At 33.1% G+C, this 24,832-nt stretch overlaps 1 protein-coding gene across 3 annotated transcripts in view; it reads right to left on the bottom strand.

Annotated features, from left to right (window-relative positions):
* Nucleotides 1-24,832, bottom strand: part of Fas3 (fasciclin 3) — a 163,338-nt gene that overhangs the window by 94,735 nt on the left and 43,771 nt on the right. For all 3 annotated transcript variants that reach the window (XM_013321217.1, XM_013321216.1, XM_013321218.1), the window contains exon 2: nt 22,218-22,499. In XM_013321217.1, coding sequence (XP_013176671.1) covers nt 22,218-22,269 — 52 coding nt within the window. In that variant the 5' untranslated portion in view covers nt 22,270-22,499. The remainder of the gene's footprint in view (nt 1-22,217; nt 22,500-24,832) is intronic.

Below are 24,832 nucleotides of genomic sequence, written 5' to 3' on the forward strand. Positions count from 1 at the left end.
AATTTAAGCAACATCCTTTGAACCGTTCCGAAGATACCTTTAAACAAACATCCATCTAAACATTCGCATTTATAATTAGTAAGAAGTAAGCCTTAATATTTACTTCGAAACAATGTTAATCAGAAGATACCGTTAAACTGATTTAACAATGAACATCCTTCCTTGTATTCATTACACTAAGAATAAACGACCTTAGAGCGCAAAAAGCGCACCAAAACTAACCTCACCCAACAAGCAACAAACAATGGGTTCAATAAAAGCAAAAAAACGATATCCCACGCGCTGAGTCAACGAAACAAGCCCACTCCTACGCCAGTCGTAAACTCAAATGACGGCTGCTAATTAATTTGATAACAGTACCAGTACTGATGAGAAATAAGACTTTAAAACTATGAAAACACTAGCTGTTGCTTGCGATTCCGTCCGCGCGAATTAAAAAAAAATATCATTAGCCTATGTGTTCTTCCTGTCTATGTTCTATATGTATGCCAAATTTCATCGAAACCCATGCAGCCGTTCTGGATACCTTCAAATAAACACCCATCCATCCAAACATTCGCATTTATAATATTAGTGTAATAACAGTTCTTGCAAGAGAACAGTGGAGGATAAAGGGCAATAATTGTATTTTACTTATTATTCACTAAGGTAAAAAAATTTACCGTTAATTTACAATCTACGTAAATCCTTTTTCATTTTGTGTGTGACTCAACCTCGACATTTTAAGGCAGTGAAACGAGTTATCATTAAAAACATCCAATAATTGCTTTCTGAACAGGAAAATTGTCGGAAATTATTATAAGAATAACGTATATTTGGTTTAAATTTGTGAATATACCTGTTAACGAGATTGTGTAGATTTTTATGAAATTAAACAAAACATAATCGTCCGCGCCGAATTAAAAAAAAAAACTTAATAAGTAGCATATTTGTTCTTCCAGGATACGTTTTATATGTATGCCAAATTTCATCGAGATCCGTTCAGCCGTTCTAGAGATACCTTCTAACAAACATCGATACATCCATCCATCCAAACATTCGCATTTATAATATTAGTAAGATATAGTAAGTAAGAATATACCTTTTATAAGGTTTAAATTTGTGAATTTTAATGTTACCGAAATTGTGTGGATTTTTATAAAATTATATACTTAACATAAAAGAGGTCAAAACAACGGTTTGGAGCGACTACATGATATCTACAGAAACATAGCAACTTATGAACTCTATTCTTGAATGATAGCAAGTCCATTAGAAAATTTCTTTTGGAGATTTTGTGAGCTTTTTGTTTCTTTAAATACGATCTGTGTTTACCAGATATAAATTAAAATGATGTTGGATTTAATAATTATAATTTAAAAGCAAGATATCTTGTCAGCGCTGTTCATGCGATTTCTCTTCGTCTCATTTCTGCCCTGTTGCTTTAACCTCATACGACATGACAATTAATTTCATTAAATGCAATTTCCAATTTACTTTATTTCGTGTATGTGAGTTTATTTACTAAAGCATTCTTTGTGTCATCAAAAGATATCGATCTTATCCCTAAGTTTCTTGGTTGGTTTCTTAGTCTCTAGAAAGTAGTTGCTATGAGGATTCTTGAACCTATTCTCCTCTTAAATTATTCAAACTTTCGTGAGACATTATACTAAACTGATATATAAACGCGGCTAAACACTCACGTATATAGGTGCCGCCACCGGACGTATAAACGTTAATGTTTAGCCGTGTTTATATATCTGTTTACTATTCTCCTCTTTTCATAGTGTATTTTTTTACATACACAATATCTCGATAAGTAGTTTTTCGAACATATTCTACGATTAAACTCAAAATAAAGTGATATAAAAGCGATGTTTATTTAATTTATATGTCGCCATTCCGGCATCCAGGAAGAAGAGTTATTTCTGTATTCTTTTTTAAGAATAACTATTTCGAGATTCCTGTCCCACTGAGTGTGTTGGTAAGTGTTCGTTAGTTCTTGTGTTTGAGAGACGAGAGACGAAGTGATGTTCACATGTTCCAATTGTTCTTGAAAGTATTGAGTTAAGGAATAAATGTTCTTTGAATTTTTTCAAGGAATAAGACGAATAATATTTTATATTGGGACTAAAATTTTTTAGAAATTAAAAGTTGTTATAGGAAGAATCGTGTAATAACAATGTTATTTAAATAATTTTCATTTGTAACTAGCTGTCGCCTGCGACTCCGTCCGCGTGGATACATAAAAATTTAATTAGTGTAGCCTATGTGTTCTTTCAGACTATGTTCTATACGTATGCCAAATTAAATCGAGAACCGTTCAGCCGTTCTAGAGATATCTTCAAACACCCATCCATCCATCCGCATCACATCCATCTAAAGCTATTCAAGGCATAAATTCGAAAAATAAATAAATGAATAAATAGTATCCTATGTCCGTCTTCTGGCTCTAAGCTCCTTACCAATTTTTAGCCATATCGGTAAAGCCGTTCTTGAGTTATAAATAATGTAACTAACACGACTTTCTTTTATATATATAGATTCTATCAGCTTACAATAAAATGTAAATAATATTTGACATAATTTACTGCGGTTCTTGTACCCTTTTAGGAAACGGAAATCTTGACGGAACACTAGATTTCAGCTCTGATTTTTCAAGGCCTACTCGTAATTCTTGTCTTGCGTCCTACCTTCAGTACGTTTCCTATCTTTTTGATCAAAGACAGATGTAGAACATAATCTGGTAGAACACATACTTAGTATTTTTTAATTCCGCACAGCCGGAGTCGAAGGCACCAGGTAGTTATTACTAAATTTTCTAATAGCATTATTTAAAAAAAAATATTTAATTACGTAAGGGTATACAGGCTGGTGTATCCATTAATATTGAAATCGTTGGGGACATGTAATGGAAGTCCACCTACATCAAAACTAATTATTCCATTTATAAATTGGGTTACAATTTTTTAGTTTAATATTGTAATTAAAAACAATGTTTTTAAGAAAATTAATAGACTTTTTTTTTAATAAACTGTTTTTTTATTATAGGGTTCAGTACCTCATAGGAAAAAAACGGAACCCTTATAGGATCACTTTGTTGTCCGTCCGTCCGACTGTCAAGATCCTTTTTCCCCAAATCGCGTGAAGGTATCAAGCTGGAATTTATTTTAATTAGCAACTAACAAGTTTAAAATGTGACGTCACCCCTAATTTAGAGTAGGCTCCGAGCCCCTCGGTGGGGAAGTACAGTGAGCTGATGATGAATGAAAGCTTTGATATCACGTAACGAGTAAAAACAAGTTAGTTTAACCTTTAACGTAATTACTACTTCTATAAACAAAACAAAACTGCATTTTCATATTACGTTTATACGAAAAACACTACCAAACAATGTAAATTTAATAAAAACTTTCCAAAACATACAAGTGGATTAAAATTTAATCTACCATAGCGTTTATTTTATGAGCATTGAATTTAATTAATGCTTTGCAAAAGGTTGTACCACCCTGGGGGTTGATGACGTCAAAGCGAAGAGCAAAGAACATCAGAGAGTGCATCGACTCGTCGACCGTTCACCTTGACAGCCAGACGCTTTGTACTCTGTGTTCATATAGAAACTCTTTTATTGAATATACGAAGAACAACGAAAAGTTTTTTGCAAAATATATCTTAGTTTTATTTCGCCAAATAATGTTTTAACCTCTTCGAGCTGGTTTTTTTTATATTTTTTAATATTCTGTTTTCGAATTTATTATAATTTTAAATACAAAAATGCTACAAAAATCTGAGTCTTTAAAATTATTTTTTGATAAAAATTTGCAGATTTTTATTAATTTGCTAATATACCATTCCAACTTAGCTTTATGCTTGTTAGGACATGGCTTACGACAATAGTCGTATGGCGGGATCCGAACTCTCAACCTCATCCCGTAACGAAGAAATCCGTATCCTTAACCATTAGGCTATTGACGCTTTTTAAAAGCATAGGTTAGCGATTATCGTTTTAATTTCACCGTAAGAATGTCGGATAAATATTCAGATCTGAAATCGAAAAACACATTGATACATGAATTCGAACCTAGGACCTGCAGATTGTAAGTCAATTGCTTAACCCCTGAGCCACCGATGTTCTTAATAGAATGCACAATAAAGTTTATTGAACTGTTACAAAGCAGTACTTTTTATGTATGAATGCGGTTGAACAGTAGTCTAAATGTTTTAGAATTGTTTCAATCTATGCTACCGTAAATAATCGGGCATCGCGCCACTCGGCTAGACATTGTCCATTGGTCGCGGTAATGTTCATCAAATCACCGATTAGTTGTTACATTATGTACATTGAATTCCACTGCCGTAAAATATGTGCAAGAAAAAATTGTCCTCTCCTTCCTTTGTTTGTAAAAAACCGAGACAACATTATGTTTCTGTAAGCGTACTTTGGCTGTGCAAACTGACGATAACGTAAACATTTGAAACTAAATGAACTCCTGTAATAATTTAAATATACTTAAGTAAACAGGTTTTCTCGTTATCAACGATTATAGATACAAGGAAAGGATGGAAAAGAAAAGTTGATTTGACAGAGGAGGGGACTCTTACGAAGGGAAAATATTCTCTTTCTGTACGTTGATTAAAGGTAGGCAACGCATCTGCAAATGCGGATGTCTATGGCAACACTCTCATCGCTATTTCGGCGAATCCAGGTGGCTAATTATTCGTTAACTACTTCATAATATAAAAGAATACAAGTAAAATGTTATTAAAAATAATAAATTTTCTTTCTTTTTGAATGTTAAAAAAGCAGCAATTTGTTTCTGGGTGAACGCGGACAGAATCTCTCGTGAAATATCAGCGTTTAAAACAATGAAAACGGAACGTGAATTCGCTTTTCATTCACTTTTTTCCTTTTTCTTACACTTTGTCCGGTACGTGCTCCCCCATTAAAATTGTTTGACGCAATAACATTGCAAGTTTTTTAACAAATATCCTTATATTAAATTAATATTTATCCTTTTACTAAATTTAGAGAGATTTAAAAACGCGACATATTATGTACTTTATTTTATTACTGAAATATTTTAGACTTCGGTGCAAAGAGTAAACACGCTAACATTTGATAAAGGAATGAAGTCAAAGAGTAGTTAACATAAACAGATAGCTTACTCTTATTCAATTAATATTTAAATACATTCTAAATAATAAACAAAATACTTTTATGTTACATCCCTAATGTAATGGCTCACGTCTCGTAATTCGCGTGTATTTCAGTTGATATGAGTCATATTACAGGGCTGTAACACAAAACAACCGTAACTGTTTTATGACAGTCGCACGATTAACTTTATTCAACGACATTTGCGCTTTAGACCTACATTTACAATTTACACGCATTACAAAAACGTAAGCGTTGCTACAAAATTAATTACAGGGCTTTTGGCCAATTTGCAGATTAAAAAAAAAAACAGAATTTATTTCAATATACACACGTGTATTTGTAAACAGAGATAAGTCTTACTCATATTATAAATATGAATGTTTAGATAGATAGATGCAATGGATCTCGATTAAATTTGAAATACAAACAGAACATAGTCTGAAAGAACGTATAGGCTACTTATTATTATGTTTTTAATTCCTCGCGGACGGAGTCGCGGGCGACAACTAGTATACTAATAATGCTTATAATGCAAGGAAAAACAAAAATTATCCTAATGCTAAAATATATTTAAAACTATAATTAATTTTAGTATAATAATGTAACTACGTAATTTAAGCTCAATCCATTTAGAAGGTTTGTTCGATAAAATATGCATGTTGCGTTCCTCGCGTATTTGCTTCTCTGTGGCTGTCAGCTGGAACGTCACGTGACATCGCCGCCATTATTTGTAGCGCGAAAATTGTTCAAGCATTTTGTAATCAACGAATTTCTAGTTTTTTTTCCATCTTGCCTCAAAACAATATATACTACGAATTTAACTCACTTTTAAAAAACTCAGGCAAACGTATTTTGTGTAAGCAATACAAGACTTTTTCTTTTTTTTTAAATATTTTATTACATCTTCATTTTCTCAGCGAAAATGTTGGCGTATAAATCAAACGCCTAAACAAACGGACGGTGTTTCCTTTATATTTTACCGTTGAGATTTGAGACGTAACAATAGAACAGACCTTTTTCTGGAATGCCATCTAATCTCACTAATTTATTAAAATCCATACTTACAATAAAACACAAAGAGCCAAAAGGTATATTTTTTACTAAAATTATAGTCATAAATTGCGTAAGAATATTAAAAAAAAATACAAAATATATAATTTCATTAAGCATTTATACAAATACAAGCTGTTGACCGCGAATTCGTCCGCGCAGTATTAAAAAAAACTTAATGAGTGCCTATGTGTTCCTCCAGACTATATTCTATATGTATACCAAATTTCATCGAGATCCGTTCAGCCGTTCTGGAGATACCTTTAAACATCCGTCCATCCAAAAATTCACATTTATAAAATTAAAAAAAAAAATATAAAAAAAGAACACTATCGCTTCTATGATATTGTTCTTGATAACATATTTTTTTTTTTACAAATGGCAACATTGAATATTACTAGAAAAGATGTTAAATCTTTAATATGTGCTACAGATGTTAGAAACGCGAATTGCGAAAAAATAAGACTGAGAAGCGACCATTATTTTACTTTGCCCTAATGGAACATCGTTGGGAGGGTTTTATATTAATATATTACGTAAACGTATTAAAAGCGTCGGTATTACATTTCACGAGAAACCGTACACGCTTTTGATGGATTGTTATTTCAAATAAAGTACTTATTAATCTTGAAGTCAAATAAATAAACTCTCAAGGTCGTAGTATACTTAGAAATTAATTACTCTATATTTGGCATAGTTTTCTATCTTCTCTCTTAAGTTTAGATGTATGGATTGATGGATGTTTGTTAGAAGATATCTCCAGATGGGTTCAGCGGATTTTAATAAATTTGCCTGATGTAGAACATAGTGCATAATACTAATTAAGGTTTTTTTTTAATTCGCGGGGCGGACTCGCGGGCTTCATCTAGTTGTAATATAAATGCGAAAGTTTGGATGGATGAATGGATATTTGTCGCTACGTATCTCTTTAATTGCCGAAGATATGAGTATCTAATAAGGGATATTATTATTTAGATATTTTCTAACCTGTCTTAAGATAAATGCTGTCATGTTTGTTGATATGTATTCAGAGTTTATAAATGCCACCCACGCTGTGTAGCGTTCGTAACTTATCTTTGTGTTTAAATAAAAATTATGCAATAAAATACGTGTTCAAAGATGTCTACTTCATTACGTTCATTTTCGATTTACGGGATCAAAGCAAATCGTCGTAATTCTTTTATTTCCATTACAGTAATTTTAACATTAGCTATGTTTATTTATTAAGCTCGTTCTAAATAAGTTTAAAGGTCTGTATAATGGATTTGATGGATATCAAATCTTGTTTAACTGGATGTAGCCCGCGACTCTGTTCGTGGAGGATTAAAAACAAAACTTAATTAGTGTTCTTCCAGACTATGTTTTACATTTATGCCAAATTTTAATGGTATCCTTGTAGCTCTTCTGGAGATATCGTCTAACAAACATCTATCCATACATCCAAACATTCGTCTTTATATTAGTAAGATATGTAACCGACAAGTGTCACTATATTTACATCATATTTTTTTGAGATCTCTAAACTTTCCATGAAATTCGATGAAAAGTCGCTTTGGCGTCAAGCCAGTTTGTACGTGCATGTTGAAGTATTCAGATATTTAAATATTTTCTTTAAAATGGTTATCATATTTTATCGCAATATCTTTTAAGATTATACGATTTTTTTTTAAATGGTCTTTTCATTAAGAAACTATGTTAATTATATCGATATAGTAATATATTTATAATATAATAAAGTAGTCTAAATTAAACATATTAAAATTAGGTACATTAGCGCCATATTATGACACCAAAAAATCTCTGTATAAAACATATCATCCCTGTCATTATCTTTGACAAAACTTCTTCTTCGTATTCTTCATTACTGAAGGTCGTTGTCTTGATATGCTTTAACAGCTGTGACGACCAGCTGCCTCCACGCCGTCCTATCTTCGGTTTGCCTCAAGACAGTCGTGATATTGAGTCCCAATATAAATTCAAAACCAGATTTGACAAAACAGAGATAACAATATTTGAACGATTTGATTTCAGAAACCCACGGTTATAATAATAAAACTAAGCAATAAGTATTATTATAAATATAATAAGTAATAACAATTGTCTGTTAGTTTCCGATACTTACTTAGCTACGTTTTTTCTTTAGTTCCATACATTTAGAATATATTTATTCGTGATACATACCTGAAACAAAAAATTCAAAATATTAGTCAATAATACCAAAAAATATACAAGAAATCTATACTAATACTAGCGGACCCGACAGACGTTGTCCTGTCTACACGTCTTTAATTCGAATATTATTTAAAATTTGACACTGCGATGGTATCGCCGTCTGTCGGATCCAATGTAAAACATTCCAAAATCAACAACTACTAATAAATTAAAAATTAATTAAAAAACATTGTCCAGCGGACAAAATTGTGAATCTAAACCATTCCCAGATCCCCTTGAACACACCTAAAAAATTTCATCAAAATCGGTCCAGTCGTTTGAGAGAAGTTCAGTGACATACACACTCACAGAAGAATTATATATATAAAGATTATAAAGCGGAAGAGTTTGTTTGTTTAAACGCGCTAATCTCAGGAACTACTAGTCCGATATGATAAATTCTTTTTTTGTTGCATAGTCCATTTACTTTAGGCTATATAACATTACGCTGCGACCAATAGTTTTTTAACCCTTAATTCGATGGTGTCCAGTGTGACGACCAACTAATTTAAAAAATCTACTGAACTAGTTTAGAGAAAATTACGTAAGTATGACTTTACTAAAAAAACAGTTTTTTTGCTACAAAAAATTTCGTCGAATTAATGGTTAATTCCGCGCGGACGGAGTCGCGGGCGACAGCTAGTTATAGGTATAATAAAAAATCTAATCATCCAACTTATAAGCTAAGTTCTAAGTAATAAAACACCAGTCAAGAAATTCGAATGTTCGATATGCTTGGATACGCTTCGAAAGGAGTGATTTACATAAGACCCAGTTATTACTTGTAAAACTAGATTGTAATTACATTAGCTGTCGCCCGCGACTCCGTGCGTGCGGTATTAAAATAAAACTATTTATTCTTCCGGAATAAGTTATACATCCATGACAATTTTCATCGAGATCTGTTGAACCAAAAATACCTCCTAACAAACATCCATCGTTACATCCAAACTTTCGCATTTATAATATTAGTAAAATTAACTAGATTTTAAGTAAATTCTACCAGAATATTTTAATCTGTTTAATTGAAGCTAATCGACGTCCATAATATCAATCACCGGCGGTGAAAAGGTTAAAACGTGTATAGCAGACTAAAAGACACAGATGTCTTATTTTGTTTTTGGAACTACAGTAAGGGTTTCAAATAAAAATGTGCATGTCATTGACCTTTCATCTATCAACTTACTTATCTAAGCCATCAATGCCATCGAAAATTTAGGGAAAATAGTTACATCGCTCAATATCTTACTGTATGTAACTCTTTTCATCTGATAGGTCTTTATTTTGTACAAAAATGACGTCATCAATGTAATTTCATCATGTTCGCGTGCATATAATGGATAGATAGACAACGGTATAAGCATTCAAAATTCCGAACGTTTAATTCTTAAGGCATGACTTGGACCGTTATGATAGCCCACTTTCGATACGTCGAACTGAGACTGGGTCAGTAGGCGTAACAGGACAGATATCGTAAAAGAATCATAAGAGTTTTTATTATTATAATTTATTCTTAATAAAACTTGTCTTTATCGTAAGGGATACTCTGCGAACATTTTTAATTTTTTTATATATCAAAAGGTGGCAAACGAGCAAGCAGCCACCTGAAATTGCTGAAATAACGAAGTGACCGTTGCTCATAGACATACGCAATTGCATATGCATTGCCTATCTTTCATCGACGGAGGAGAGGATGCACAGAAAGAAAATATCTTCCCTTTCCATGCATACTCTCATCTGGAAAGTCCACTTCCACTTCCCATCCGTTCCTTATAAAGAAAAGGATGGGAAGGGAAAGAGGACTAAATTAGGCCTCCGGGACGCACACTCATCAGACGAAACGCGGAATTGCTTTCACTTCACGCCTGTCTTCTATGTGGTCGTGGTCTTTCACCGGGCGAGCCGGGCCGATTCGTGCGAAGATGTTAAAGCGGGCTCTACCACTGTTATGTACATAACACAATTGTAGACTTAAACAAGAGTAAATAATTGGTTGTTGCTCTGTTTTGGCAAAACTAAAACGAACCTTACAGCGACTTTTGATACTAGTAAAAAAAATATCTAAATTGGAAACTAAACTAATTCAGTTATTTTTAATTGCCATTTTCATTATAAAACAATTTGTAAAGTAAACATCGTCTTTAAATACTGCCGGCATAACATAACCTCAAATTATAAGCACAAAACATAAACATCTTGTTTTTCTCGTTCCCTTTTATTACCCACTTACCTTTCCAGCCAGATATAAATGACAATCAAAAGGTTTTACGTACAATGAAGATATAATGAAGATAACATTGACGTATTGACCCAAATATTAGCTGTTGAGATAAGATGCTATGATATAATCATATAACATAGTGTTGTACTGATAACATATACAAACATAAACAGAACAACATTAGCTATAGATAAGAAATCGCTATTAATAACAACTAACATATATTTAAAATAATTGAATAAAAAAAACAAGTCTTTCTTTGACTAATACAATCAGAATTATTAATTAAAATGTATAATAATAAAATAATAAGACGTATTATCCAATAAATAGATGTCGCCTGCGACTCCGTCCGCACAGACTTTAAAAAAAACTGATTGGTAGCCTATGTTTTCTTTCATAGTACATTCTACATCTATGCCGAATTTCAGCGACATCCATGTAGCCGTTTTGAATTTTTTTTTTATATTATAAGGTGGCAAACGAGCGGCCACCTGAAATCGCTAAAATAGCAAAGTGACCGTCGCCCATAGACATACGCAATTGCTTATGCGTTGCTTACCTTTAATCGACGGAGGAGAGGATGCACAGAAAGAAAATATTTACCCTTTCCATGCATCCTCTCATCCGGAAAGTTCACTTCCACTTCCCATCGTTTCCCTATAAGAAAAACGGTTGGAAGAGAAAGAGGACTAAGTTCAATAAGTAATAAGTTCAAAAATAACATTCGCATTTATAATATTAGTAAGATTACGTTAGATGTTCTATTATATTCTATAAAAATAAGTAATTACTAACATGAAAGGTACTTCGATAGTCTTGTTCTTATAAAAGATGGCAAAAGAGACGCGCTTTGTATTCAAAAGGAACTTCCAACACTAAACATGCGGAGAAGTAGGCTACATTATCCTTTGTGGTAGAAAAAGGCAAAAAAAAACTTCGCTCATTCAGATACATTGTACCTTAGCGGTTGGGTACTTATTTCTATATTTTACGTCACATTTTAGTAAACTTTTAAACAAGTAATTACACACAAAACAATAACTAGACTGCGAGCGTCGGTGGCTCAGTGGTCAAGCACTTGACTTGCAATCTGCAGGTCCTGGGTTCGAATCCCGCCATGTACCAATGTGTTTTTCGATTTCTGATTTACATCGTGATGCAACCTGCACATATCTGAGAAGAAATTCAAAGATATGTGTGAAGTCAACCAACCCGCATTTGGCCAGCGTGGTTGACTATGGCCTAATCATCCTAAGTTAGGATAGGCTCCGAGCCCCTCGGTGGGGACGTATAGTGAGCTGATGATGATGATGATGATGAATAACTAGACTAAAGTAAAGATTAATGAACAAATGAAAACAAAACATATTAAAAAAAAAATGGTTAAATCAAGCAAAAAGATGGAGCGTAATCTTAAATGATATTCTGTTCTTATGCTATGTTGCCTCTCATGAATGAGGATAAAAGAGAAATCTCTATAAGCGAGAGTTTTTATCGGACCTTCATAAGCGAGAAACTTGTGTGACAAAGAAACTTTTATAAGTGAGACAAATATAGCGGTCTCATGGTTTCTCGCTTATCCAGATTAGATTATATTATATTGAGATGAACACTCCAGCTTTAAATCTAGTTTATATCAAAGTGGCAAAACTTATCCTTGAGCTTAACATCAAACTTATTAGACCCTAAAAGCGCTACCGTCTTGGTAAATAAACAACTTTATGATATAATAAAATATATTATAGAAATCTTGACTGCTAATAACGACAAATCAAAATCTCGAGTTCATCTCGCGTATCACGTTTGTAATACGCAACGTAATCTCAGAGAGACACGCGTCAACAGATTTAACGAAATTATCTTGAATACGTCACTCACAGAACCTATTTTAATAATTATTCATAAATAAATTTAATCTTTATGTAGATTTAATCCCGCTGATTTATATTTTATAACAAAAAACATCGATAGCAAACTGCAAAAGAGAATTCAAAAGTATGTGTGAACCGGCGCTTGGCCAGCGTTGGTGACCTCTAACTTAGGTTAGGCTTCGAGCCCCTCAATGGCGACGTATAGCGAGATGATGATGATAAAACTGCAGATGATTTAATTTTTAACGTCATCTACCGTACTGTATTCAAAAAAGTGTTGCTTGATATGTTTCTTTATGGCTTTTCTGTCCAACATTTTCAATATGGCGGACATGATAGAAATCAGGTTATAACACAATAAAACAGTCATTGAACTCTCACTAACTAGTAGTATAGTAGTAATTGGATACGTTTTTAAAAATAATAATAATCAATCGAGCAGAAATATAAAGCGACAAAACGCAATCGATTGCGAAAAGAATCCAAAAATGGGTAACGATGAATAACAAAAAACCGTTGCGAATTTGCGATAACTAGATTCGAGTTTCTATATTTAAAAAAAAGAACGAAGAACATTTTGTATAATGAGAATAATAAAAGCTTCAAACAATATGGCAAACGCCGAAAACTCGAAATCATTTATTTTTCCGGGGACACTTTGCTTACAACAAAACATCTAGTTGGTGAGCTGTGAATGAAAAAGTCGTGAGACGTGCCCGCTGGACGTAATGATGGCGAATAGCTACACGTAGTACGACTGAAAAATTAGTTTCCATTGGTACACGACACGTCTTGTTCTTATTGGACAGTCGAGCAATGTCTTTAAATTTAATCGCTAGTAAAAAAAACTTGGTTTTCACAGACTATTGGAAACGCGTCTTGGGTTTCTCGGAATTATACTACAGCATGATTCAACGAAAAATATATACAGATAATTAAATCACAAAAGATAATCATTGATTCATAGAAAGAGAAATAAAGCCATTGGCCACCGACAATAAGCCTCTAAAGAAAACAGAAATGATATTATTTTACGGTCTAAAGAGAATAGAAATTATAATGGTACATATCTTGTAAACCGTGAACTTCGTGCAATACACAGGAAAGTCGTCGAAAATAAATTGTGCAAAGAGGCGGAATCACAACGACGTGAACTGAATTCACACTGCTTAAGAGCTAGTTAACAAGGAAAGTCGACGGAACACGGAGCATTTTACATTATATTAGTCACTCATGTTAATAATGTAATGATTTTGGAACATCCTGTGTAACCTAATTCACAGTTACTGAAGACAGTGACATTTGGGACGTTCATTTGCATTTAGGAATTAAAAAGAAATAGTAGAAATGTCAAACCAATACGTGCACAAAAAAATGATATACATATAAATAAAATTGGAGTGTCTGTTCGTATTATTAAAATAACCCTTTTTTATTTTTCTGTCTGTTTGTTCCGACTAATCCCTAAAAAACCCCTGGACCGATTTTGACGGGACTTTTACTTGTAGATAGCTGAAGCAATAAGGCGTAACTTAGGCTAAGTTTATTTTCGAAAAATAAGATAAAGACAGTATTTCACGCGGACGAAGTCGCGGGCATAGATAGTCTGAAATAAATTTGAATATCTTGTTTGTCTTACGACTTCTAGCAGATGAAATATCTGATCACATATCTTTTGAAAAACAACCGCAGACCAACGGTGTAACAATGGATATTGCTAGAACACAAACAACGAACAATGTTATAAACAAACAAAAAGACATCAAGAAAATTTTGAAATTATTTGGATTCTTTTCAACAAGAACAGGAAAAAACTTTCATTTTTTGAATTTTCAGAATCCGAATTTCGAAATGTGACAACCCTAATTCGTGTCATGACAGAATGCTGTGTTAAATTGTGGAATTATCAGTTTCGCGCTAAACTAGCGTGTAATTGGCGACGTGGGAGCTATTTGTTGTGACAGACGATTTGCAGAATTAAGAATTTGATTGCGATAAAACAAATATTTATATCACTATAGTAAGCTAAGCGTGTTTTAAAACTGCTACCAACTAAAACCAATAGGTTAACTGGCAACTGAATTGTTAATTGCAGAAAAAAAACATCCTCTAAAATCATTATTACCATGTTAAACGGCCACAATAATAAAGCACCCCTGCTTAAACAACTTATATCTTAGTTTCAAATCTTATGAAACTTCGCTCCCCCTTTAGCTTGTTTTAATAAACCACGTCGCAAAGGATTTGGTAGGCGTAAGTTTCATAGCAAATGTAATTCAAAATGTAGGTTGTATTGTATCCCAAGGCTTAGGGAGTAAGCTGCGAAGTGTATCACGCCCCGATGTCATATTTCACGGGCATAAGCACCGCTGCGTGTTTTCTCAGAACCCTTTGTAAATCTTGCACGACTCTGTTTACGCAACATCGGACTATGTTTTGCGTGGACCGAATATCGGGGATACTTTTACAGGTCGAAATTTGGTACTTGATGTTTCGCTTGAGAGATTGCTACCAATTTATCGTAATTGGATAGAACTTGTCGCTCGTAAGGTTTGTGGTGAAATCGAACGTAACATTTTTAGGAAAGGAAAAAGGACATTCTATTATAGAATCTCATTTAAGATACTAGCTGGCGCCCGCAACTCCGCCTGCACGGAATTAAAAAAAAACACATAATTGGTAGTCTATGTTTTCTTCCAGATTATGTTCTATATGCATGCCAAATTTCATAGAGATCCGTTCAGCCGTTCAAGAGATACCTTCAAACAAACATCCATCCATCGAAACATTCACGTTTACATTAGTAAGATAAGATTAGAGTAGACTCAGCAATTGAATAGCACAATATTTTATTCGCTTGTATAAATAAAATTTGCAAATTCTCGTTTCGTTGGGCATCTAACAAAGATACCTTCGAATGAAACAAAGCAGAACTCCTGAACTAACAGTTTAATCGAATTAAAGCAACATTATTGTATTCATAGTTTGAACACAAACGGTGAGGATGGTCAAACTTTGAACAGACGAAAACGTGTGTTATTTTCACTAAAATAGTTATTCAAATTATCCACAGTATAACATTACCGTGAATTAAAGCACATGTATATTAACACTATTGTTATCTCTGTTCTTTTAAAGAGAAGGAAAGGGATAGCAATTATCACACACTACGACTATGGAAACTCATTATTAAACGAGAGGGATTGTATCAATTTACCTATGTTCCTACAGTAAAGGAAAACATGGTGATGCAACCTGCACATCTCTGCACAAATTCAAATGTGAGAAGTCAATCCGGACTTGGTTATCGTGGTTGAATATGACCTAGTCATCTCTAACTTAGGGTAGGGTCTGAGCTCCTCAGTTTGGACTTATTTAGCTGATGAAAACTTAAACAGTCTTCTGTTTTAGATAATACAAGATTCTTTTGTTTTTGAAATAAAGAATTAGAGAATGATTACAGTTTAATTTTTAAAGATTATAATTATTCAATAATCTGTATTTTTACTTGTTATTTTGTAAATAAAAATGCACTTACGGTTTATAGTAATATCGTTTATGAAAACAAAACTTTTCTCGACTATAAAAGGAGCGTGAATTTATAGTAAGTTTAGCGACGCTGTTAACATTTGTTGAGTTTGCGAGAAAAAGTCAAGTTTGGTGAACTATACACTTGGGAATCGCATTATTCACTTTAACACTGGCATAAAAATTTAGAAAGTTCTAGACGTTAAAAAATACACTTGTAATCTAGAATAGTAAATAGAAACTACAAATTTTACCATAAAATATACAGAAATTCTAATACCCATTAACTGGCCCGTAGCCCAGAGGGGTAGACAGAGACAAACTTACATCTATACTAATATTATAAAGGGGAAAAATTTTATTGTTTTTTTTAATAGGCTCTGAAACTGCTGAACTGATGTTAAAAAACCTTTAACTGTTTTGAAGCTACACTATACCCGGCTGACATAGGCCATAGATATTACTAGATTTTTTTGTTCCACTCGCAATATGTGTAAATAATCTGTAATATATTTACTTCATATTAAATTAATCCGATGAGCGTCGGTGGCTCAGGGGTCAAGCACTTGACTTGCAATCTGTAGGTCCTGGGTTCGAATCCAGCCATGTACCAATGTGTTTTTTCGATTTCCGATTTACATATGTACATTTATCCTACGTTCTTACGATGAAGAAAAACATCGTGATGCAACCTACACATATCTGACACGGAAATTCAAAGATATGTGTGAAGTCAACCAACACGCACTTAGCCAGCGTGGTAGACCATGGCCTAGTTACCCATAACTTAGGGTAGGCTCCGAGGCCCTCGATGGGGACATATAGAGAGCTGATGATGATGATATCAAATTATTCAATTATTTAAACTTAATTGAGACATTATAATAAACTTATATAAAAACGGCTAAACACTCACGTATGTTCGTCCGGTGGCGGCACCGACTAATTTTATTTCATAAAATAATGTCCAATACAAGTTAAATTTCGCTCAAATAAAAACATATAATAAAACAATGAAACTATTATTTCAGTTGTGAATGAAATAAATTGGAAACATAATAAATTAAGCAAAGCGAGATACATTATAATAGTTGGTTCTTTGTTTGTCTGTCTGAGTGATCTCGCTTTAATAGCGGCCGGAGTTATTCTCTTAAAACAATGAAAAGCTTTCGATTTGAGTGAATGAATAATTCACGAAGCAGTGAAAAAACTATCCGAACGGAGAGGCAGATATTAAGTGCTGTTTAACAACTGTATTTGTATTTACATACAATTGTTATAATTTTTAGGGTTCCGTACCTCGAAAGGGAAAAACAGAATCCTTAAAATCTGTGAATACTTTTACAGTATTTTACCGCTCTCATAATCGATTAAAGTCCATCTTAGTATAGATTAGCAGAAATTTTGGAGCAATTCAGATAATGTCGTCATTAAATAGATATTTATAAATTACGACAGATTTATTATTTGTTGTTATCTTACTAATATTATAAATGCGAATGTTTAGATGGATGGATGATTGTTAGAAGGTATCTCCTGAACGACAACATGGATCTTGCTGAAAGGCATATATGTAAAACATAGTCTGAAAGAACACATAAGCTAGTAACATTTCCTTTTTTAAATGCCGGATAAAGTCGCGGGCGACCGCTTGTTAATCATTTTTGAAAATTGGATAAGAAAAATTCAATCCACATAACAAATCCAAGAAGATATTATACGTGTATATGTGAAACTTTTTGTCCATCTGTAACTGCGAATCCCTTAACACCATCCGGCCTAGTCATTTGAAAAATCCAATAAGTACGCGCTCCCTGAATTTGCCACAGATTTTTCCGCAATTTTACGCCTTAAGCTGACATCGCGTTCTTAAGAAAAAATCCATAAAATAAGATTTATGTGTGCATATTAAATATGTAGATCTAATTTTTTTCCCAATAAAAGGAGATTACTGAAATATTTCCAAAAGAAGACTTTTTGTTAACATAAAAATTGAACGTTGACAAACTTTCTAGTTTATTATTCCACTTTTCTTTATTTTAAAAGATTTCTAGTTTTCTTATTTTCTAAACGAACAAATAAAATTAAAGCAAAAACAAGATTTTATACAATAACTAGCGGCCGCCCGCGACTACGTCAGCGCGGAGTTAAATAAAAACATAATTAGTAGCATACGTGTTTTCCAGAACATATCCTCTAAGTGCCAAATTTCATCGTGATCCATTCAGCCGTTCTGGAGATACCGTCAAACAAACATCTATCCATTCACATTTATAATATTAAGTAGTAATAGGATTCGCACTAATGAACACAACCACTACCGCCTGCCAGACTGCCTAGGCTCTAACCGAAAGAGCAAGAAGAACGACATATCACAAAATCAGCTGACCTGAAATTCTTACTTTTAAAACGTTGCTGGCTCCCGTACCATAGTACTTGTTCATTTCAACCTATCTTTTTTCAAAATCACCACAGACTATTAAAATGTATTTAGATGACCAATGCCACAGTCTAATCGTGATACCTACGATGACTCACTTAAAACATCAGTGGACTTACTTATACAAACTCATTGTTAGAGTTATTGCGTAAAACCTCCTTGCAACACGATGTTATGCAGTTTAACAGAACGGGCGCACTGTTGCATAATTGTGTTCGCAATTTTATTCAAACAAGGTGTGAATATGAAGAAATATAATCATTGAATGAAACGATGAATACGATGAAGTTTTCTCAGATGAGTTACATATACTAAAATTTCGAACATTACTCGATTTACTCCATTTCAATCACAAATACTATGCAAAATAGACACTCAGCTTTACTGTATTATCTTACTTTAGATGGATGGATGTTTGTTAGAAAGTATCTCCAGAACGGTTCAACGAATCTCGAGGAAATTTGGCATAGATATAGAACATAGTCTAGAAGAACACATAGGCTACTAATTAAGTTTGTTTTTTTAATCCGCGCAGACGGAGTCGCGGGCGACAGCCAGTTGCGGAATAAACTAATCGTGTATAGTGCTATGCAAACTTTATTGTCACTCGGATTATTATAAACTGTGCCCACTGTCCATATAGTATGAATCTTGTAATTATAAAAATGACACATCAACGCAGAGTTATGATACCTAACCCTTAGACTGCTGCGATTGCAAATGATTCAGAGGCCGTTACTTACCGTTGCTGAATCACCTGTGACTCAAGCCTAGCTCGATAATAACATAAACTGTTTCTATAAACCGTTTTTTTACGATAACGGCGAGTACTCGAACATAGTCATTTCTTCTGTTCGAGTACAGTCAGTTAAATTAGAAGAGATCTTTGATAAGGGAAGCATTATGACAGACAATATAACGAAACAACTCAAATGATTCCAAAATACGGAGATGAAATGTAACTTCCATTGATTTTATGCAATTAAATATTGAGTTGTTAATAATTTTTAAAATTTATAATTTTGTTATTTTTAACAATTTTGTTTAGATTGTCCTGTTTGGGTCAAATATAGGAATTAACCTCGCACCGTCCTATTAAATGCTTTATTACAATATATGTTCAAAAACAGCTCTTCATTTCAGCAATCATTAATTTCACGATTCATTTGATATTGATGATCGAGAGGTATTCGTACAATATAATCAAAGTTAAAGAGTCATAACATTAAGAAATAGTCTTCAAGTAAAATTGCATTTTACGGAATACATTGCAGGTAGAAGCAAAATAACATTAGCAATTACGTAATATTACGCCCTAGAGTTCGTGCATCCACAATTATCCTGTTACGTACTAAGTACTACAGATTGCGTTAGATCTTAGCATTTAAGTTTAAATGCTAAGACCTAACGCAAACCTGAATAACTAAAATATCAAAGAGTAGGATGTTTAGAAATACTTCAATTCGTCTTTAATATTATGTACTAGCTGTCGCCCGCGAGTCTATTCACATGGAATTATAAAAAAACATAATTAGTAGTATATGTATGCCAAATTTCATCGAGATCAGTTCAGTCGTTATCAAACCTTAAAACAAACATGCATCCATCTAAACAGTCGCATATATATTGTTAGTAAGATTAAAAAGCATCTTCTAGAACTTGATTCCATTACTTTCTAATTTCACAATAATAAAACAGATAAAAGCAGCTGCAAGTTTGGCCAAAGTTTATACAATTTGTTATATTTTGGGACGGTAATTCCGTGCACCTTGTTCATATCTTCCGCGGGCAATGGACGTTAGTTTATTTCTGTTACCGACCTGCCCCACTGTCATGGCCGAAACGATGCAGATGGCGCTCAAGGCGATAAGTTTACACAAAAAAATGTTTACAACATACCTCTCGTCTAGTGTTGAGTTATGCTTCCCATGTTAGGTGTTAGATGAGTGTAACAATAGAAAAATATAAAGCATAGGAAAATATTTGATTTCATGTGAATATTGGACAATTGATTTCAAATTCTTCACGAGGTATTCGATGTTTTAAATGTTACAAGTCTTAGAGATTCTTATTTTGCATTCCTATTAAAATGCTATATAACATATTAAAAAATAAAGTGAGATTTTATACTTCTAAATGTCATGAGGGTTAAAAATCGGTCAACATTCAAATTATTTTTGTATAAACTAACAAAAGTTCCTTAATAAAATAACATTTAGAGAAGAATTTGTGCCGTAATTGTGCTAATCTTACTATAATAATAAAAATTCGAAAGTTTAGATGGTTGGATGGATGTTTGAAGATATCTCCAGAACGGCTCAACGGATCCTAATAAAATTTGACATACACATAGAACATAGTCTGGAAGAACATATGGACTCCTAATTATGTTTTTCAATTCGACGCGGAACAGTCGCGGGCGACAACTAGTGGCATAAACTGTGACTATTTTTTTTATAACAGAAGGGGGCAAGCAAGTAGCGGGAGCACCGAGGTGTTCAACGACGCCCATGGACACATACCAGAGGAACAGCAGACGAGTTGCCGGCCTTTGCTCGCTTCTTGAAGGACCCTAAGTCGTAGCGGTTTGGAAATACCGCCGAGAATAATAATATTATTGGCCGCAATTACCTTTTATTGTCGCATATACTACGAACACTTATTTAGTTTGTATCAAAAATCACAGTGTAGTTAACTACAGACCTATCCGAGTTCGAATAACAGAGGTATCATGTATCAGCCGGAAACAAAGAGATCTGTATCGTTTGAGCTCATTGTAAATATTTACAGAAGCGATGTTGCCTTGTAAATGTAAACACACGACGAGTGAGTTGTTGGAACATTGATTTTTTTTTTAAATCTCGTGTACTTTATACCGGGGGATAAAAACATAAGGGCCTGACAGTAAAAAACTTACTATTTTAACCTTTTAGCTTCATATGTCAACTGTTTAATCGCACGCTGATGTTAGACTCACCATAATTATAACATTATGCGTAGGCTTTCAAAGTGCGATCTTGAAAAATAAATAAAGTACTTATATTGTTTTGCATAATAAAGCCAAAATCTAAAAGGTCACTTTAAAACTATGAAAATTCTCAACTTCAGGGAATTGTTACCGCTAAAGTTTAAACTTTCAAAGTTTAGAGGTTATATCCCAGACTTAATTATGGAAGGCAAAAGCATTAATATTGGAAATACTTGAAACTTCATAAAGGTCCAACCGTGACCCTCGACATTTTCGATTAATATATATAATATTTTCTGATAGTAAACATGTATAAGCTATAACCAAAAGAAATTTATTATCAAAAATAATCACCTAGAACCAAATTAATATCGAACACATTGTTCACGAAAAAAAAAATGGTTCTAATAATATCAAATATATATCCTTTCAAACAGATTAATGCGACATACAATACATTATATGAAGACATTTTGTAAGGATCAAGGCAGTCCATTAATTAATTACAATATACGAACAATTCATGCGTAAAGTCCGTTATCAAATTTTGCTTTGCTTATTCAGTTCAAAGGTTTTCAGTTACCCATAATAAAGTTCCAGTCCCTTTTACTTTGAAGATTGAGTCAAATGTGACGTAACTCAAGTGTAGTGTTATATTTGTGCATTTATAAATGGTTTAACTTTAAAAAAATTACGAACTCTATCTATAAAAACAATATTAAAATAAGAAATGATATGTTGAAAAAAACGTTAAACTAAAAAAAATGGTCAGTTTAAAAAAATCTTACCTGTGACAACAGCGACCATAAGCAGACCGAAAAAGGCGGGAAGCGCGGCCATCTTGATAATTCCACTTTTAAACTTTGAACACTGAACGCACGACCGGTAAGACACACACACTCACAGCAATCGAATTTGGAACTCGTGCATAACTAGATGATGCGTTCGAAAATCACTTTTTTCCCTCCAACAAAAAACTTATATCCTTTCTTGAAACCGGTTTTCGAACTGGACACTATTGATGTTGTCCCGCTCACTCTCTAAGCTTCGTGGCAGCTGTCTCGCTCGCTCTGTAACAAAAAACGAAACTATGTGAGGTTTTCTTCTTATTATCTTTATAGAGGCAAGGTGTTCTTTGGATCATTCAAAGGATTACGTAATTTGAGATAGCCAGATTAAACTGAGCTCTCAAAAAGATCCCTGACAAGAGTATTTATTCTTTAAATGTATAATGAAGAGATCATTTTAAATGGTAACCGTGCATGAAAGTTAAGCACGTACATAAATTGTAGTCTGGAATAAATTTAAAGAATCGCGTGTAATATTAAGACAGCGGTATTTTATGTTTAATGTTGAATTAAATCATTCCGTTGAATTTCTACCACAGATAACATTATATCGAACATTTTTATTTCCTTCACAATTACAAAAGCTTAAATTTTTTATTATTAAAATTGTGTAAGTAAAAACATAGAAACTCTTTATTAGCAAAGCAACTTAAGAATAATTCAAAAAAAAAAGAAAAAAAAGTACCACAAGCTAGTTTCAAACTTTACAATCGATAGGTTGCGCGTCGTTATATATTTTTGACTTAATAGTACTGTTAATCACTATATGTCATAATTATACGATTGCCACACTTAATGTATCCATTCTTAGTAACCATCTCATCAAAAATCGATTACAACATGACCTAATCACTAATTGGCACCAGACGTAATTACGAGAAAGTTGTCATCAATTATCATACTCTGTGAAGTATATTTGTCATTCATGTTACTGATAATTCCGAGAACTTTTTTAATTAAAAAAAAATAACGTTCCAATTTTGAAATTGGAACGTTAACGTTTGGAAATAAATCTTTAACGAGATAAAATTGTTTATTCATTATACAAATAAAGTATTGCTTACGTCTGTTAACACGGGTTTCTGAGCTCTCTGTATGAAACATATCATTGTCAATATCTTCAACTTAACAGAAATGAAACTATGTTTTAAACGGAGATTTTTGCCCCAGAAGCCCACGGTTATACGTCATTCGATTTATATTCTTTACAGGGTCTGATTGACTTGATTTATTTTACAATTATTTGTGTTATTTTGCAGTCTGTTTCGGTCTAGGTACTATCTTAAACGTAAATAGGTCTAAGACATCAGGCCAACATCGACTTCGAAATAACAATAATTGCAAAGTATAGGCATATTTCAAGAAAGAAGGGAAAACTTACTTTCGATGGTGTTTGTTAATTACATAATTTTGTTACTTTTTAGTGCATTTTGTTTCAGAACGGTTCTTTCTTTCAGTATGTTTTTTATATGTTTGCTATTTTTTTTATGAAGTCGGCTTTCTTTTTTACTACTATGTTATTTCTTACTCGTAAAGTTTGTAAGATAAATATTGAATATACTTTAAAGTGTAAATTAGTTATTAAATTTACGAAGAATTAGTATTAACCCAGACAAATATCTTCAGGATCCGCACTTGAAGAACTCAGAACAAATAGATCGGTGAATTTTATTGCAAGCTATTTCTTTCGAAAGCATTTCTCTGTAACATTGTTTTGAGAGAAACTTGACCCATCTCGGCGTATGTAGCCTCGGAATCCAATCGATAGTTCCATCTTAAAGCTGTTAATGTTGAAATGTGAAGGAAATGGGTTTTAGTTTAGAATTCTCGAACCCGTGATTTAGTATTTTCTTTAATTGCAACTTGTAAGAACTTTTTGAGAAAAAAATAAAACGTACTAAAGTTTAAGACAATGATTTGTATTTTATCTGTGAACTTAAATAAATAGTTTTTTTATATTATTAATACATGCCTGTAGTTTAAAGGTGTAAATTTGTGTCTGACAAATGACTATCTATCCTTCTCTATCCTTCCATCTGTTATATGTCTTATCTCTTTCTCGTGGATAGTCTCCTGTTTTTTTTACAAAACTTTTTGTTTTTAATTTTGAAAGTTACCTTGATATATCCTTGATTATTTTTACTGCTATTTTCCTGTCAGAATGCTAGCTATTTAGTAATTAAGGCGTTTGTCCCCTAAATAATAAGGGTACATCACGTAATTGTAACGTTCGGTATCAGTCACGTGTACAACCGATTCAAAGCGGAAATAACCAGTTACAGTATCGTATCAAATTACACAAAAGGAATATCAAAGAGTTTATCTCGATACTGGTAACTTAAAGTTGTTATACAGTCGAGTTACTGATGTGGACACTAAAATTTAATTTATCAATTTTAGTTTTATAAACAACTAGCTGTCGCTCGCGACTCCGTCCGCCCGGGGTTAAAAATAGATGTTTACCGATTCTCAGACCTACTGAATATGCTAACAAAATTTCATGAGAATCGGTCAAGCCGTTTCGGAGGAGTATGGGAACGAATTGTGACACGAGA

This window comes from Papilio xuthus, unplaced genomic scaffold (genome assembly GCF_000836235.2).
Source record: "Papilio xuthus unplaced genomic scaffold, Pxut_1.1 DF825946.1, whole genome shotgun sequence".
In the NCBI taxonomy this organism is placed as follows: Eukaryota; Metazoa; Arthropoda; class Insecta; order Lepidoptera; family Papilionidae; genus Papilio; species Papilio xuthus.